Source organism: Terrapene carolina, unplaced genomic scaffold, assembly GCF_002925995.2.
Source record: "Terrapene carolina triunguis isolate 2854851 unplaced genomic scaffold, T_m_triunguis-2.0 Scaffold58, whole genome shotgun sequence".
In the NCBI taxonomy this organism is placed as follows: Eukaryota; Metazoa; Chordata; order Testudines; family Emydidae; genus Terrapene; species Terrapene triunguis.
The window spans coordinates 105,033,174-105,048,504 of record NW_020664409.1 but is presented as its reverse complement, the minus strand read 5'-3'; the positions used below and the strand labels follow the sequence as shown (position 1 = coordinate 105,048,504).

The following is a 15,331-nucleotide window of genomic DNA, read 5'->3' as shown; positions in this document are numbered from 1 at the left end:
AGTCGGTGCCTATACAAGGAGCTGCATATTAACTTCTGAAGAGCCACATGTGGCTCTGGAGCCACAGGTTGGCAACCCCTGCACTATACAGTCCACCGTCAATAGGGCTCCTAATCAATACGGAGAAATCTACCCTGACTCCTGTGCAGAGAATAGAATTTATTGGGGCTGTCCTGGACTCTAGAGGCCAGGGCTGAGATTCTAAACAATGTGGGGCATTGCTCTAGATCAGCGATTCTCAAACTTTAGCAACCTGAGGCCCCACATTTTGATTTAAAAATTTTCAGGGACCACTAAGCCCCCCTGCTCAGCCCTTGCCCCGCCCCCCTCCCCGAGGCCATGCTCCTGCCCCGCTTACTATCTGAAGCCCTGCCTCCTGCTCACTCCACCCCCTCTCCCTGTTGCTCACTCTCCCCCACCCTCACTCACTTTTACCAGGCTGGGGCAGGAGGTTGGGGTGCAGGAGGGGATGCGGGCTCTGGGCTGGGCAGGCGGTTGGGGTGCGGGTTCCTGCCTGGCGGCGCTTAACTCAGGCAGCTCCCGAAAGCGACTGGCACATCCCTCTGGCAGCGGATTGTAGGCTGGGGGGCCAGGGGGTCTCCGTGTGCGCTGCTCCTGTCCGCAGGCACCGCCCCCACAGCTCCCATTGGCTGCAGTTCCCGGCCAATGGGAGCTGCGGAGTCGGGGCGGGGGCAGCATGCGGAGACCCTCTGCCCCCTCAGGAGCTGCAGGGATGTGCTGGCTGCTTCCAGGAGTGGCACGGAGCTGGGTCAGGTAGGAAGCCTGCCTTAGCCCTGCTGCACCACCGGACTGTTAAGATGCAGGAGGCGCTGGGAGGGAGGAAGAGGAGTTGAGTTGAGGGGTGGGATGGGGAGGAGTTGATCAGTGGGATAGGTGGACCCTAGTTTGAGAAACACTGCTTTAGATATAAAATCACATCCTGTCACTACAGTTTGAAACTGCCTTTTAATTCTAGGGCACATGGCAGCATGCACTTCAGGAAGGTACAGTGCTGGCTAGCTTTGTTGTATTCACTGGCCTGTCATATGGACATCGTGGTTCACGTACCTACTCAGATCTTGTACTACTTTAAATTTTGGCTAGAACCTTCAACTCTTTGCATTGGAGTTCCCTTTGCTCTGCCACAACAGACACTCACGGTAGTCACAGATGCATTGGATGGAGGTTGGGAAGCTCACTTAGGTCCCTTTCAGACACAAGGTCTTTGGTCTACCCAAGGAATGTGTTTGCCTTCTAATTACACAAAGACTGCCAAGAAAAGTAATTACGTATTCATTGTAGTATATGGAATATTTGCGGACTCTTCAGGTTTCAGTTTATTCTTTAGGTAAATTAATTTTCTTCTGTTTTCTTGCATTTGGTTCTGATGGCAGTGGTGGTCCTCATTAGAATGTTAACACTTAACATCACCCATTGATGTCTCAGTGCAGTTATTTCTTCTTATTCCAGAAAACTTCTAATGTAGTGGATTGCTTTTTTATATGGCAGAGATAATATGTGTATAATTTCTCCTACAGTTTTATTACAGTAACACATCAGCTTGAAGGTTCTAGGTAATTTTCTACAACAGATTTTGTTTTCTGAGATGCATGCTATACAATCTTTTTATTAGAGTATTTTTGTGTCTCTATTGTGCAGAATTTACAATGTTTTGTCTCTGTACTTAAACTATTTCCATCCCCTGGCTAATAATTACTTACTCTTTGAGATTGTGGATAATTGTGTAACATTATAATTCAAGTCATTCATTTACTGCACTGTAAAGGATGCAAAATTACTTTAATATCCCTAAAACATAACTACTTTTCTCTTTTTCCCAACAAAAAGCAATTTGTAGGTAATTTGTGTTTCTCTGGCCTTTTGCCATTTACAATTATGTGAGACAAATTTCTTCTTCCTCAGTGTATCTGTGCTAGAGTTATTTGTCTGATGAATAACTTCATAAAATATTATGAAAATTTAATCACATGGTAATACACACTGTCTCCTTGGTATATTGTGGCATTATCAAAGAATTTTTCAGCATGATCGTTTGCACTGTGAACTGAAGTTCTTGGAAAAAAAACCATGTTATCTTAAAGCAAGCTGTGCATTTGTGAGGTTCGTGCATTTGTGAGGTTCTTACATTTGGGATTTTAGTTTACCTTTCAAAAGTCTTCTACAACTGAAATTTCATGAGCTGGGCACTATTATAATACTATTGTGTTTGCTGATTATTCAATCCTTCAGGTGTCTTTCCATAAGTAAGTAAACTTTTTTAAACCAATCATTTATTGTATTATTTATATCTCCCTATGGGGTTAAAAACTTAACTATCTTATGATAGTGTCTCTCTTATTTTTCAAAGCTTTAGCTTTAGTCAGCTAGGACAGTAGTACAATATTCGCTTCTTACTCCTGAAGACCTCTTTTGGATATACAGGGAATTTTATTAAATCATTTTCTCTAGTGGCTGTTTTACATAAAGCACAAATCTTGTATGTTTAAACACGAGGGTCCTGAGACTGGAGTATTGTTGCAGTTTAGGGCTGAAGTGCAGTGTCTTTAAACATATCCAGTCCTGACTGTAACTTCATTGGCTCACCATTCCTAACTTGAGTAAGGTTTATTTTCACCAGGTAAATTCACATGTGATTAACTTTAAAAAATTGCAGTTAAAAAGCTATAATAAAATCTATAAGTGGTGCCTTCACATGTCATTAATTATCATCCCTCGAAGTAAATCTGATTTAAGTAAATATTCACCAACTGTATTCTGACATTTTCAGTTATTTAATCTCTATTCTATCATTATTAGAGACTGCTGTTTTCCTTCTGTAAGAACATTCCCCCCCCCCCCATACCTAATGTTTAATTGGTCTAATATGGTGGCCATTTCTTACCTTATTTATCATCATGCTTTTTTACCATATTCTGACAATTCCCAGTCCACTTTCTCTACTTCCAGAAACAAATCTGTCTCTTAAACTAATGTAGATTCTACTTTAGTCTCCTTCCTTGGAAACTTATTTTTATTACATTTTGTATGAAGCAGTGTTGTGTTAATTTAGAAGGAATAAAGGGGCCCAAAGAGTCATGACTCTGAAACTGTCCAACATTAAACAAGATTCAGGGTTTGGTATACAGAAACCTCAGCCTGCTTAGCACCATGGCAACCACACCAATGCAAATCCTTAAAGTGTTTTATTAAAGATACAAAAAAAAAAAAAAAGTATTAAATAAAGTTTTCTTTTTAACATTTCAAATACTTTAACTATATTCCTTGTTCCCTTTTCCATTAGCTGGAGAATGTGTTTAGAAGGAAAAAACCCTTGTTTGACATTCTTTTAGATAATACTAAAGATGCTAATAACTATCCTTTTGGGGAAGAGAGAAGAAGTTAGTTGAGATAGGCTGGAGCTGTTGTCATTGAAGTCTGATCCTGTTTTCTAAGACAAAATAAGACGCACACAAAAAGGGAAGAGAAGAATCACAAAGAAAAAAAAATGCAGCTTCTGTTTCTGGTGTTGACTTCCACTTGCAGCCTCACTTCTGGAAAAACACTGGTTCAGCACACGGCCTTATCAGCTACTTATACTTGTACCAGCATCAGGCCCTTTAAAAAGGGCATTGCTTTTAGTTGCCTGTCTGCTCACAGGCTTACAGCAGTGTTGCAAAATGTACAGTCTTGCAACCAAGCCAGACACTTATTTGACAGAAGAAAAAAGGAGAGGGATAGTAAAGGGAAGACATAAGATGGGAAAAGAAAACGCACAAAGGGAAGAGGTGGTGAGGAATGGGATGTCCATCTCTCATCCCAGGTGGTATTTGAGATTTAGCCTGAACCAGTGAAGGTGGTGGTGATATCTGGATCCATGTCTCTGGCCTGGTCTGGTAGGATGAAGATGGTCCATGTGTTCCAGAGGATGGTGAGAGATGGCAGGCATGATGATAATGCTCGCTACAGCAGTTGTTGGCAGACAGATACTGCTTCTGGCAATTTTTCCCAGAAATATTTTCTTTTTAAGAACCCCAAAAGAGTGTGTTGGGAGAAATAGTCTGTCCTCTCATTATTTTGTCCAACAATAGGCCTAGTTTCTGACACATCAATTTTGATCCACTGATTGGATTCCATGCTTTTCATGTTTACCAAGGATGATCTTAATGCAGTCCTTAAGATATATCAGGAGGCCTTTTTGTTTGAACTAATTCAATCTTTCTGTCTTGCTTTTTAGAGACAAGGTGGGTGAGGTAATTTTTTTTTATTGGACTCTCTTCTATTGGTGAAAGACAAGCTTTCAAGTTAGTTTTTCTTCAGGTCTGGAAAAGGTATTCACTGGGCTGGTCAACCCTGGGAACTTACCTGGGCATAACTGTCTCTTGGGGAGTGAAAAATCCACACCCCCTGAGAGACGTAGCTATGCTGATCTGACTCCAGGTGTAGACAATGCTAGGTTGACAGAGGGAGTCTTCTGTTGACCTAGCTACCTCTTCTCAGGGAGGTGGATTACCTACGCCAATGGGAGAACCTCGGTGTCTACGCTGAAGCACTACAGTGGTGCATGAATCGACATACCCAGAATGTCACAACTAAATACAAGATGGAACAGATTGTTTAGCGTAAGTGGTTACACATATTCTAAGAGACCATTCAAATCCATAAATCCGGTGTCTTTCAATACCGTAATTTTTAGTGTCTAGAAAAGTTATGAATTTAAGCTCCGAAGCTTGTCTTTTGAAGGTGTGGTGCAGGTTTCCTTTGAGGATGAGGACTGAGACGTCAGATAGTGAACACTGTTCGTCCATTGGTGATTTTTTATTCTTTTTTTCCTGTGAGACTTAATCTGAGAGTGTAGTGATTAGTCTGGTTTCACCCACATAGTTATTTGGGCATTTAGTGCACTGGATGAGGTATACCACGTGTTGTAATAGGCATGTGTATGACCCGTGGGTCTTGAAAGGCGTTGTGGGGGGGTATTGATCATCTTTTCCCATCAACATTTGTTGTTATAGGTTATTGTGACAGCTTATGAACTTTCACTCACCTTTTACTGTTGAGCACATAATCAGGGTAAATTTGTAGTCCCCAGTTGTCACAGCAGCAGTTCTATCCAAGTTGTAGCTGGGCCCAAAAACTCTGTGCTAACTGCAGCAAAGCTGCTCGCTGCCCAGTGCTTATTGCTGAAAATTTTAGAGACTCCCTTCAAAGGCTTGGCTTGTGGGGCTTAGCGAATCCATCATCAATGCTTAGCTACCTAAATTTCATACATTTAAAATCACTGGACTTACTAATCTTTGTCCGGGTCATTTTCTTAAGGAAATGTGATCCTCTACATCTTTTCTTTGGTACCTATTTCTCATTATATTTTTCTGATTTTACATTTGTTTGCAGTTTTCCTCTGAAATGATATTTGGTTTTGCTTCAGACCCTTGGTTTACTTTATATTTCTTTTTTCCCCCATTACAGACACCATGTTCATTATCACAGGGGTAGCCGTGTTAGTCTGGATCTGTAAAAAGCAACAGAGTCCTGTGGCACCTTAAAGACTAACAGATGTATTGGAGCATAAGCTTTCGTGGGTGACGCATGCATCTGACGAAGTGGGTATTCACCCACGAAAGCTTATGCTCCAATACATCTGTTAGTCTTTAAGGTGCCACAGGACTCTTTGTTGCTTTTTACATGTTCATTATAAAAATGTAAGGAGTAATCAGTATTTGCCAACAATTCCTTTAAAGTAAAAATAACCAGTTTAAAAATGCTGTTTAAATTTTTATTTAACAGATCTGTGAAACTCTTGAATCTCCCCATCAGTCTTCGGCCACAGAAAATGAAAAGTTTGTTGGGTCAGAACATGTCAGCCAAAAGTCCCTTCATATACTCTCCAATTATTGCACACAATCGTGGAGAAGAGCGAAGTAAGAAAATAGGTGAGCATATGATCCAAGCTTTCTTGTAACTGTTGCTTTGAAATCTTCCTGCCTTGACTCCATATACAGATCAGGAATTTAAGGAATTACTCAAAAAAGCATAATACTTTGGGATAAAGTTTTCCATGGGGAAGAAATGTTAACTGATTTCAACTTATTTTCTTATCCTTAGGTGATTTTTCAAGCAAATCAATAAGCACTCAACCCAATAATCTTGTTAGGGGAAATGAATTAAATAAAAAAGCTGTTTTAGATCTTGAATTATGTCACAAATACTCTTTTATATGTAGTGTAGTTATAGCCGTGTCAGTCCCAGGATATTAGAGAGACAAGTGGGTGAGGTAATATCTTTTATTGGACCAACTTCTGTTGGTGAGAGACACAAACTTTTGAGCTTCAGGTCTCTCTTCTACATATTTGGAGTTGTACGTAGTGGTCAGAGGCCTATAGGTGGTGAGACCTCTGGGGATGTGTCACATTACCCAGGATACAATCTGGACTTATGGACATCTGTGTCCCCTCAGTTCTCCAACCTGGGGTGCCTTTTACACTGCTTTGCTGTGAGAGCAACCACCCCTTGTCTGCTCTCACACAGCCTGCAGCATGTAAATCACTCCCAGCTATATAGTATGAGTGCTATAGCCAGCCACTCTTGAATTACACTGCAGGGCAACATCAGCAAACTCCCAATCCCAGACTTTCTCCCAGAAATGTGTGCAACTTGTACTGCCCAGCATCCTTCTGAACAATGCAAACTCATATAAAGTCTGTCATCTCATTAATAGAAAATGATATGCTCAAATCCTGTTTCCCAAATGCTTCAGTCCAAATATATTGGTTTCGCTAAAATAATAAAAGATTTACTAACTACAAAAAGATACATTTTGAGTGATTACAAGTAATGAGGCATAAAAGTCAGAATTGGTTACAAAGAAAAAAAAAAAAAGTAAAACCCAGCTAATATCTAATTATCAAGCTAAGTGAATTCAAAGTAAAGGTCTCTCTCACCACAAGTTCAAACAGTCTTACTGGCTGAGTCCTTCAGTCAGGATCTTCCCCCCAGTCCAATGCTGTTTCCTTTCTTGTTCAAGTGTTGATGAGGTTGGTAGAGAGAAAGGGAGAGATGATTTGAGGCATTTACTCCCTGCTTTTACAGCCATTTCTCTTGCACAAGAATCATCTCCAGCTGATGTTCGGGAGACATTCAGTCTGTGTGAACAAGAACCTTAAGCTGTTTGTTTGTCAAAATATATGCTTTTTTTGCCCACTCTCTCTCTCCTGCTGAAGACTGGCCACTTAATCAGATGATGGTCCATTTGATCTTGTTGCCTGAAGTGTTGGCTAGCCTTTTGTCTCTGGGAATCTGGTTTGTGACTGATCTCCAGAACATGTTGGGACATGTCCCAGAAATATCCCATGGTAGAGTCCCATAATTTTACGTACAATGTTGTCACACATATTTTACCAGGAGAATGATGAGCAAATCATGAGTTTTAAAATGAAACTGCACAAGGCATACGTTGTACAAGATTTACCATAATCCTCTAAAAGGGGTGAACATAAATGTACAGATTGTCATAGGATGGTGTTTTGTTTCTTGCATTTGCTTAGGGAGTAGATGTAGCTGTTGTTTTGCTTCCTTTTTCTTCATGTTGTGGAGTTTCCTTTTCAGATGGCAAATTTCGACATCTTCCATTGTTGTATATAGTGTTGTTGAAGCTCTGTTGGTCCCAGATATTAGAGAGACAAAGTGGGTGAGGTAATACCTTTTATTGGACCAACTTCTGTTGGTGAGAGACAAGTTTTTGAGCTTACACAGAGCGGTTCTTCATTTTAGCTGTGTAAGCTTGAAAGCGAGACCCTCTCACCAACAGAAGTTGGTCCAAAAAAAATTACCTCATCCACCTTGTGTCTCTAATATCCTGGGACCAACGTGGCTACAACACTGCATACACCTATGTTTAAAAGAACGTCTTTTGGTAAAGAATCAGTTAAGACTGAGAGCTCAGAGTACCATGCTGAATGGCTGCCGGATTTTCGGGCTCCCACCATTCCTACTACCTGTGAAGCTGCAATGGTGGATAACTTTTGTAACACAATCATAGTGTGGAGACAGCCTCTAATGACCTGAAAGAAGTCCTCCACGGAAGTTCAGAATGGATAGTCCTAATTTTTCTAAGGTAAAAAAGAAACATGATAAATAAACTAGAATGACAAACTTTTTACTTATTAATTAACTCAAAGTATGTATTAATACCTCGGGGAGCAAACAACTGTGCATATCTCTCTATCAGTGTTATAGAGGGTGAACAATTTGTGTTTATCCTGTATAAGCTTTATACGGGGTAAAACGGATTTATTTGGGTTTAGACCTCCTTGGGAGTTGGGCATCTGAGTGTTAAAGACAGGAACACTTCTGTTAGCTGCTTTCAGGTAAACCTGCAGCTTTGGGGCAAGTAATTCAGACCCTGGCTCTTTGTTGGAGCAGATGGGAGGGAGTGTCTGGCGCAGCAAGACAGAGTGCTGGAGTCCTGAGCTGGCAAGGAAAACAGGGATAGAAGTAGTCTGGGCACATCAGGTGGCAGCTCCCAAGAGGGTTTCTGTGATCCAACCCATCACAATTAGCAATGGATTGAAAATGTTGTGATTGGCTGTATTACTTTTGTAACAGAGTCTGGGTAGTTAAAGTCCCCCATGAGTACAAAGTCTTGTGCAGGACTGTCCCTAGGGGTGTGCTGGGCCTGAGACATTAGAAACTCGGCACCTATATGCTGGGGGGTGCTCCCCCTCTGGCTCTGCGTAGGCCCTGTTCCCACTGCACCCCTTTCCCCAAGGCCCCACCCTGTCCCACCTCTTTCTGCCCCCACCCAGTTCTGCCCCCTCGCCCAAGTGTGCTGCGCCCTTGCTCCTCCCCCTTTCCTCCCAGCGCCTCCTGATGCTGTGAAACAGCTGATACGCATCCGGTGGTATGCACTGAGAGGGAGGAGGATGCACTTACTGTCAGGGCCTGCTGGCAGGGAGGCAGCACTGGGGGGAGCAGGAGGTTCCAGTAGGGTGGCGTGACATTCCCCTCTTGTGTTGTCTGGACCAGTGATCTGCTAGGCCACTTCAATCCTTGACTCTGGGAGTCAGCCTTACCCTGCTCTGCTGTGAGAACCCCCACTCCCGGGCTGTTCACGCACAACCTCCCGCATGTAAGCTGCTCCCAGCTACTTGCAAGCAAATGACACTAACCAATATCTCCGGTTACAGAAACAATCCTAGAAAGCTCTGTCTTGCAGTGTCCAGTTATTCTCACTGGACGCTGCAAGCTTATATGAGTTTGTCAATTTTTAAAAGAAATTGATGTGTACCAGGCTGTTCTCCCCAGCGGAGCTTGACACACTGCAAACCAAATGCACTGCTTCAGGTAGAATAAACAAACTGATTTATTAACTATAAAGGTAGATTTAAGTCATTATAAGTCAAAGCATAACAAGTCAGATTTGGTCAAATGAAATAAAAGCAAAATGCATTCTAAGCTGATCTTAACACTTTCAATGTCCTTACAAACTTAAATGCTTCTCACCACAGGCTGGCTCTTCAGCCAGGCTCTCCCCTTTGATCAGCGGTTCAGTTGCTTGGTGGTGGTGGTGGTGTCTGTAGATGTAGGTGGAAGAGAGAGAGCATGGATAAATGTCTCTCCCTTTTATCGTGTCCTTTCTTTCCTCTTGGCTTTGCCCCCCCGCCCCTGAGAGTCAGGTGAGCATTACCTCATCACAGTCCCAAACTGCCCAAATGAAGGGGGTGACTCCCTCAAGGGTCTAACAGATTCTTTGGTGCTGCCTAAGCCAGCGTCCATTGTTCCTGTGAGACTGGGCTGGGTTTGTCTCATCCGTGCCCTGATGAGGTGTGAATTGGCTCTCTGTTCTTGGAGAGTTTTTGCATGGGCTTGCTTTAAGCCATGAGGATACGTTTTCAGTCTCGTTACTATATACATGAAATTATAACCTATAACATGACTGTAACAATTACTATAACATCACTATAACAACCATGCTCAGTGCATTATGAGCCTTCTGAAGATACCCAACATGACAAATTTTACATTGGATACCACACAATCATTTTATAAAGACGAACATGGGGGTGTAGGGTGTTCCCCCGAGGTACAGCGTGTCACGGGGGCTCCTCCCTGCCCCCCGCCCACCTGCCACTTGTCTCCCCATTCACCTCTTCACCCCGCCTGCTGCTTGCCTTCCCATTCACCTCCTCACGCCGCTCGCCTCCCGCCTCACCTTCCCACCTGTGGGGCCTCCAAAAGCATGGGGCCTGGGCCTGTTGCCCCGATTCGCCGTACCCAAGGGATGGCTCTGGTCTTGTGTTTTGCATATTTGCTGTTGGTTCTAGAAATGCTTCCTCCTCCTCTTCCTGATTTGGTGGTCTATAGTGGACTCATAACATAACATCACCCATATTTTTTGCCCCTTTTATCTTTACCAGAGACTCAACTGGTCTGCCTCTCACCTTCTAGACAATGTGCATTTTTCAGTTAGATTTTCATTGATAAAAATCTTCACTTTTTGAGGAGTTTTGCCAAACTTGTTTAATATAACTGCTATTCTCATTCCTTAACAAATCCATCAGAGAAGCTGTGTGAGCTCAACATTATTCTCTGAGGATAATGGAGAGTATTCTTGGAGTCAGTAGTAAAATAGTTTTTGTTTTGTTTTGGTTTTGTTATATTTAAGGATCCAGTGTACCCAAGAGACATTTAAGACCGCACACATTGGTTTCTCTAGTCATTCTGTGATCCAGTTTAAGGGGATATTCAGGCTGGTTGTGACCTTTGAAAGCTCAAACCTTCTTCAGTATACGCATTGTAAAGTATACCTATTTTTCAAATTACTTCTACATTATTGGTCTTAATTCTTTTTAATTCAGTGCATACGAGGAACAAAGCCATTAGCGAAGCCAGGTTTTCTAATTAAGTTGGGGAGGGGATGGGCCATTGGTGGTAATTTTTCAATTGAGAAATATGCTTGAAAAGGCACCATACATACATTTAAAGAGTGTTTGGAGGATGACCGCCCCCTGTTCTGCCTTGTGGGTTCCGCCACTGCTTCTTGATCATGTCTTAAATATCCTGCAAGATATTCAAGGTATTTCTTTCAAGCAATGACAAAAGCCAGTACTTTGAAGAAATATGTTTAATTTACCTAACTATAGGTAGAAAAAAATAATCAACAATTTATTCTCACTGGATAGTTCTTGTGATATTCTAAACAACTGGTAGCTTCTTGAAGTTGTTACAAGGTAATGAACCAGGATTATTTGTATTACTTTGCAGATGAGTCCTAGTGTATAATTGAATAAATCATCATTATAGCGAAGGAAGTCAAGTATTAGTGAAAACCCAAAGGGAAATGGAGCCCTTGAGAAGAGTATTAAGAAACTGCTTACAGCTCGTTAGCTCTCATAAGCTGATAAGCTTTTTTGGAATTGATTATAGTTTAAATATTACATTGGATTATTATAGCCCTATTAAATAGCTTTAGTATCATGGTTGTTATGAGAACTAAAACCAGAGATTTTTGTGACCCAGTTAAAGTGATTAGTGTTATAAAATACTGGCTTAGCATCTACAGAAGTAAGAATGTACAATATATCCCCAGAAGGAACCACCTAATAACGTTTCATAATTTTATTTGATTAGGATACCATTAGTAGTGGCTGTTAGTAAGTGGCAGGGGCTAGATGAATCCCAAAACTTCTCCCTGCAAAGCTAGTATTTTTGAGAATATGTGGCTCCAGCTACCCCTTCTCCTTCCAACAGTGCAATATGGGCTAAATCCCTCCCCAAAGTTTTGTCATGTGGATTGGCCCTTTAAAAAGGCTCCAGGAAGGATGATTTTGTCAGCTGGGCCTGCCAGGATCACTAAGAGGTAGGAAATGGAGGTAGCCAAGACCCCTCTGCTCCTAACCTTCCATGGAGCCAGGAATTTGGTGTCACATGGCTTCACCACCCCATCTGCTTCCAGCAGCACCAGCAGGTTTCCCTTTACTGTCTCAGGAATCCTAAGGATGTCTGCAATTTTGGACCTCAGTGCACTGTTTGTGGAGCTGGACAATTGCCTCTCTCATGGGGGATGAGTGAGAAAATGGGAAAACTAATAGAGGGTTAGGTATGGGCAGGCCCTGGCAGTACCATTACAGTCCTGGACAACATGACCTTAGAGCATATACACCATAATTGTTCATTGACGTTTCTGTCCTATTGAAGCTCACACTGGCAAGGACCCACCCCTGCACTGGGCAGCAACAAAGAGAGTGGTAGAAGCCCTTGTGTTGGCTAGGCATACAGCAGGAATGGGCTTTTTCTTTTTTCAGGGAAAGAGTTTATTGTTTGAGAGAGGAATGAGGACAGTTTATATTTTTCTATGTTAAAAAAAAATGATAATGCTACATAGGGAAGTATTTTGGTATATGTTCTATATAGAAGGGAGAAATATAAAAATAATTGGAAGTGAGCCACGGATTTGTTTTTTCAGGGAAGGATGAAGGTTGGAAAGGAGGTGAATGTTAAGGCAGCACAGGAGTTTGTTTGATAAGGTATTTTAAAACTTTCAAAGTTGATTCAGAACCATTAAACTATACACATGTTTATAGATTCATAGATTCATAGATTCTAGGACTGGAAGGGACCTCGAGAGGTCATCGAGTCCAGTCCCCTGCCCGCATGGCAGGACCAAATACTGTTTAGACCATCCCTGATAGACATTTATCTAACCTACTCTTAAATATCTCCAGAGATGGAGATTCCACAACCTCCCTAGGCAATTTATTCCAGTGTTTAACCACCCTGACAGTTAGGAACTTTTTCCTAATGTCCAACCTAGACCTCCCTTGCTGCAGTTTAAGCCCATTGCTTCTTGTTCTATCCTCAGAGGCTAAGGTGAACAAGTTTTCTCCCTCCCCCTTATGACACCCTTTTAGATACCTGAAAACTGCTATCATGTCCCCTCTCAGTCTTCTCTTTTCCAAACTAAACAAACCCAATTCTTTCAGCCTTGCTTCATAGGTCATGTTCTCAAGACCTTTAATCATTCTTGTTGCTCTTCTCTGGACCCTTTCCAATTTCTCCACATCTTTCTTGAAATGCGGTGCCCAGAACTGGACACAATACTCCAGCTGAGGCCTAACCAGAGCAGAGTAGAGCGGAAGAATGACTTCTCGTGTCTTGCTCACAACACACCTGTTAATACATCCCAGAATCACGTTTGCTTTTTTTGCAACAGCATCACACTGTTGACTCATATTTAGCTTGTGGTCCACTATAACCCCTAGATCCCTTTCTGCCGTACTCCTTCCTAGACAGTCTCTTCCCATTCTGTATGTGTGAAACTGATTTTTTCTTCCTAAGTGGAGCACTTTGCATTTGTCTTTGTTAAACTTCATCCTGTTTAACTCAGACCATTTCTCCAATTTGTCCAGATCATTTTGAATTATGACCCTGTCCTCCAAAGCAGTTGCAATCCCTCCCAGTTTGGTATCATCCGCAAACTTAATAATCGTACTTTCTATACCAATATCTAAGTCGTTAATGAAGATATTGAACAGAGCCGGTCCCAAAACAGACCCCTGCGGAACCCCACTCGTTATGCCTTTCCAGCAGGATTGGGAACCATTAATAACAACTCTCTGAGTACGGTTATCCAGCCAGTTATGCACCCACCTTATAGTAGCCCCATCTAAATTGTATTTGCCTAGTTTGTCGATAAGAATATCATGCGAGACCGTATCAAATGCCTTACTAAAGTCTAGGTATACCACATCCACAGCTTCTCCCTTATCCACAAGACTCGTTATCCTATCGAAGAAAGCTATCAGATTGGTTTGACATGATTTGTTCTTTACAAATCCATGCTGGCTGTTCCCTATCACCTTACCACCTTCCAAGTGTTTGCAGATGATTTCCTTAATTACTTGCTCCATTATCTTCCCTGGCACAGAAGTTAAACTAACTGGTCTGTAGTTTCCTGGGTTGTTTTTATTTCCCTTTTTATAGATGGGCACTATATTTGCCCTTTTCCAGTCTTCTGGAATCTCTCCCGTCTCCCATGATTTTCCAAAGATAATAGCTAGAGGCTCAGATACCTCCTCTATTAGCTCCTTGAGTATTCTAGGATGCATTTCATCAGGCCCTGGTGACTTGCAGGCATCTAACTTTTCTAAGTGATTTTTAACTTGTTCTTTTTTTATTTTATCTGCTAAACCTACCCCCTTCCCATTAGCATTCACTAGGTTAGGCATTCCTTCAGACTTCTCGGTGAAGACCGAAACAAAGAAGTCATTAAGCATCTCTGCCATTTCCAAGTTTCCTGTTACTGTTTCTCCCTCTTCACTAAGCAGTGGGCCTACCCTGTCTTTGGTCTTCCTCTTGCTTCTAATGTATTGATAAAAAGTCTTCTTGTTCCCCTTTATTCCCTTAGCTAGTTTGAGCTCATTTTGTGCCTTTGCCTTTCTAATCTTGCCCCTGCATTCCTGTGTTGTTTGCCTATATTCATCCTTTGTAATCTGTCCTAGTTTCCATTTTTTATATGACTCCTTTTTATTTTTTAGATCATGCAAGATCTCGTGGTTAAGCCAAGGTGGTCTTTTGCCACATTTTCTATCTTTCCTAACCAGCGGAATAGCTTGCTTTTGGGCCCTTAATAGTGTCCCTTTGAAAAACTGCCAGCTCTCCTCAGTTGTTTTTCCCCTCAGTCTTGATTCCCATGGGACCTTACCTATCAGCTCTCTGAGCTTACCAAAATCCGCCTTCCTGAAATCCATTGTCTCTATTTTGCTGTTCTCCCTTCTACCCTTCCTTAGAATTGCAAACTCTATGATTTCATGATCACTTTCACCCAAGCTGCCTTCTACTTTCAAATTCTCAACGAGTTCCTCCCTATTTGTTAAAATCAAGTCTAGAACAGCTTCACCCCTAGTAGCTTTTTCAACCTTCTGAAATAAAAAGTTGTCTGCAATGCAGTCCAAGAATTTGTTGGATAGTCTGTGCCCCGCTGTGTTATTTTCCCAACATATATCCGGATAGTTGAAGTCCCCCATCACCACCAAATCTTGGGCTTTGGATGATTTTGTTAGTTGTTTAAAAAAAGCCTCATCCACCTCTTCCACCTGGTTAGGTGGCCTGTAGTAGACTCCTAGCATGACATCACCCTTGTTTTTTACCCCTTTTAGCCTAACCCAGAGACTCTCAACACTTCCGTCTCCTATGTCCATCTCTACCTCAGTCCAAGTGTGTACATTTTTAATATATAAGGCAACACCTCCTCCCTTTTTCCCCTGTCTATCCTTCCTGAGCAAGCTGTATCCATCCACACCAACATTCCAATCATGTGTATTATCCCACCAAGTTT

General features: G+C 41.9%; 1 protein-coding gene across 1 annotated transcript in view; it reads left to right on the top strand.

Moving 5' to 3' along the window:
- TRAPPC9 (trafficking protein particle complex 9) overlaps positions 1-15,331 on the top strand; it is an 848,931-nt gene that overhangs the window by 82,091 nt on the left and 751,509 nt on the right. Inside the window, exon 11 of the mRNA XM_026646706.1 lies at positions 5,785-5,930. Coding sequence (XP_026502491.1) covers positions 5,785-5,930 — 146 coding nt within the window. The remainder of the gene's footprint in view (positions 1-5,784; positions 5,931-15,331) is intronic.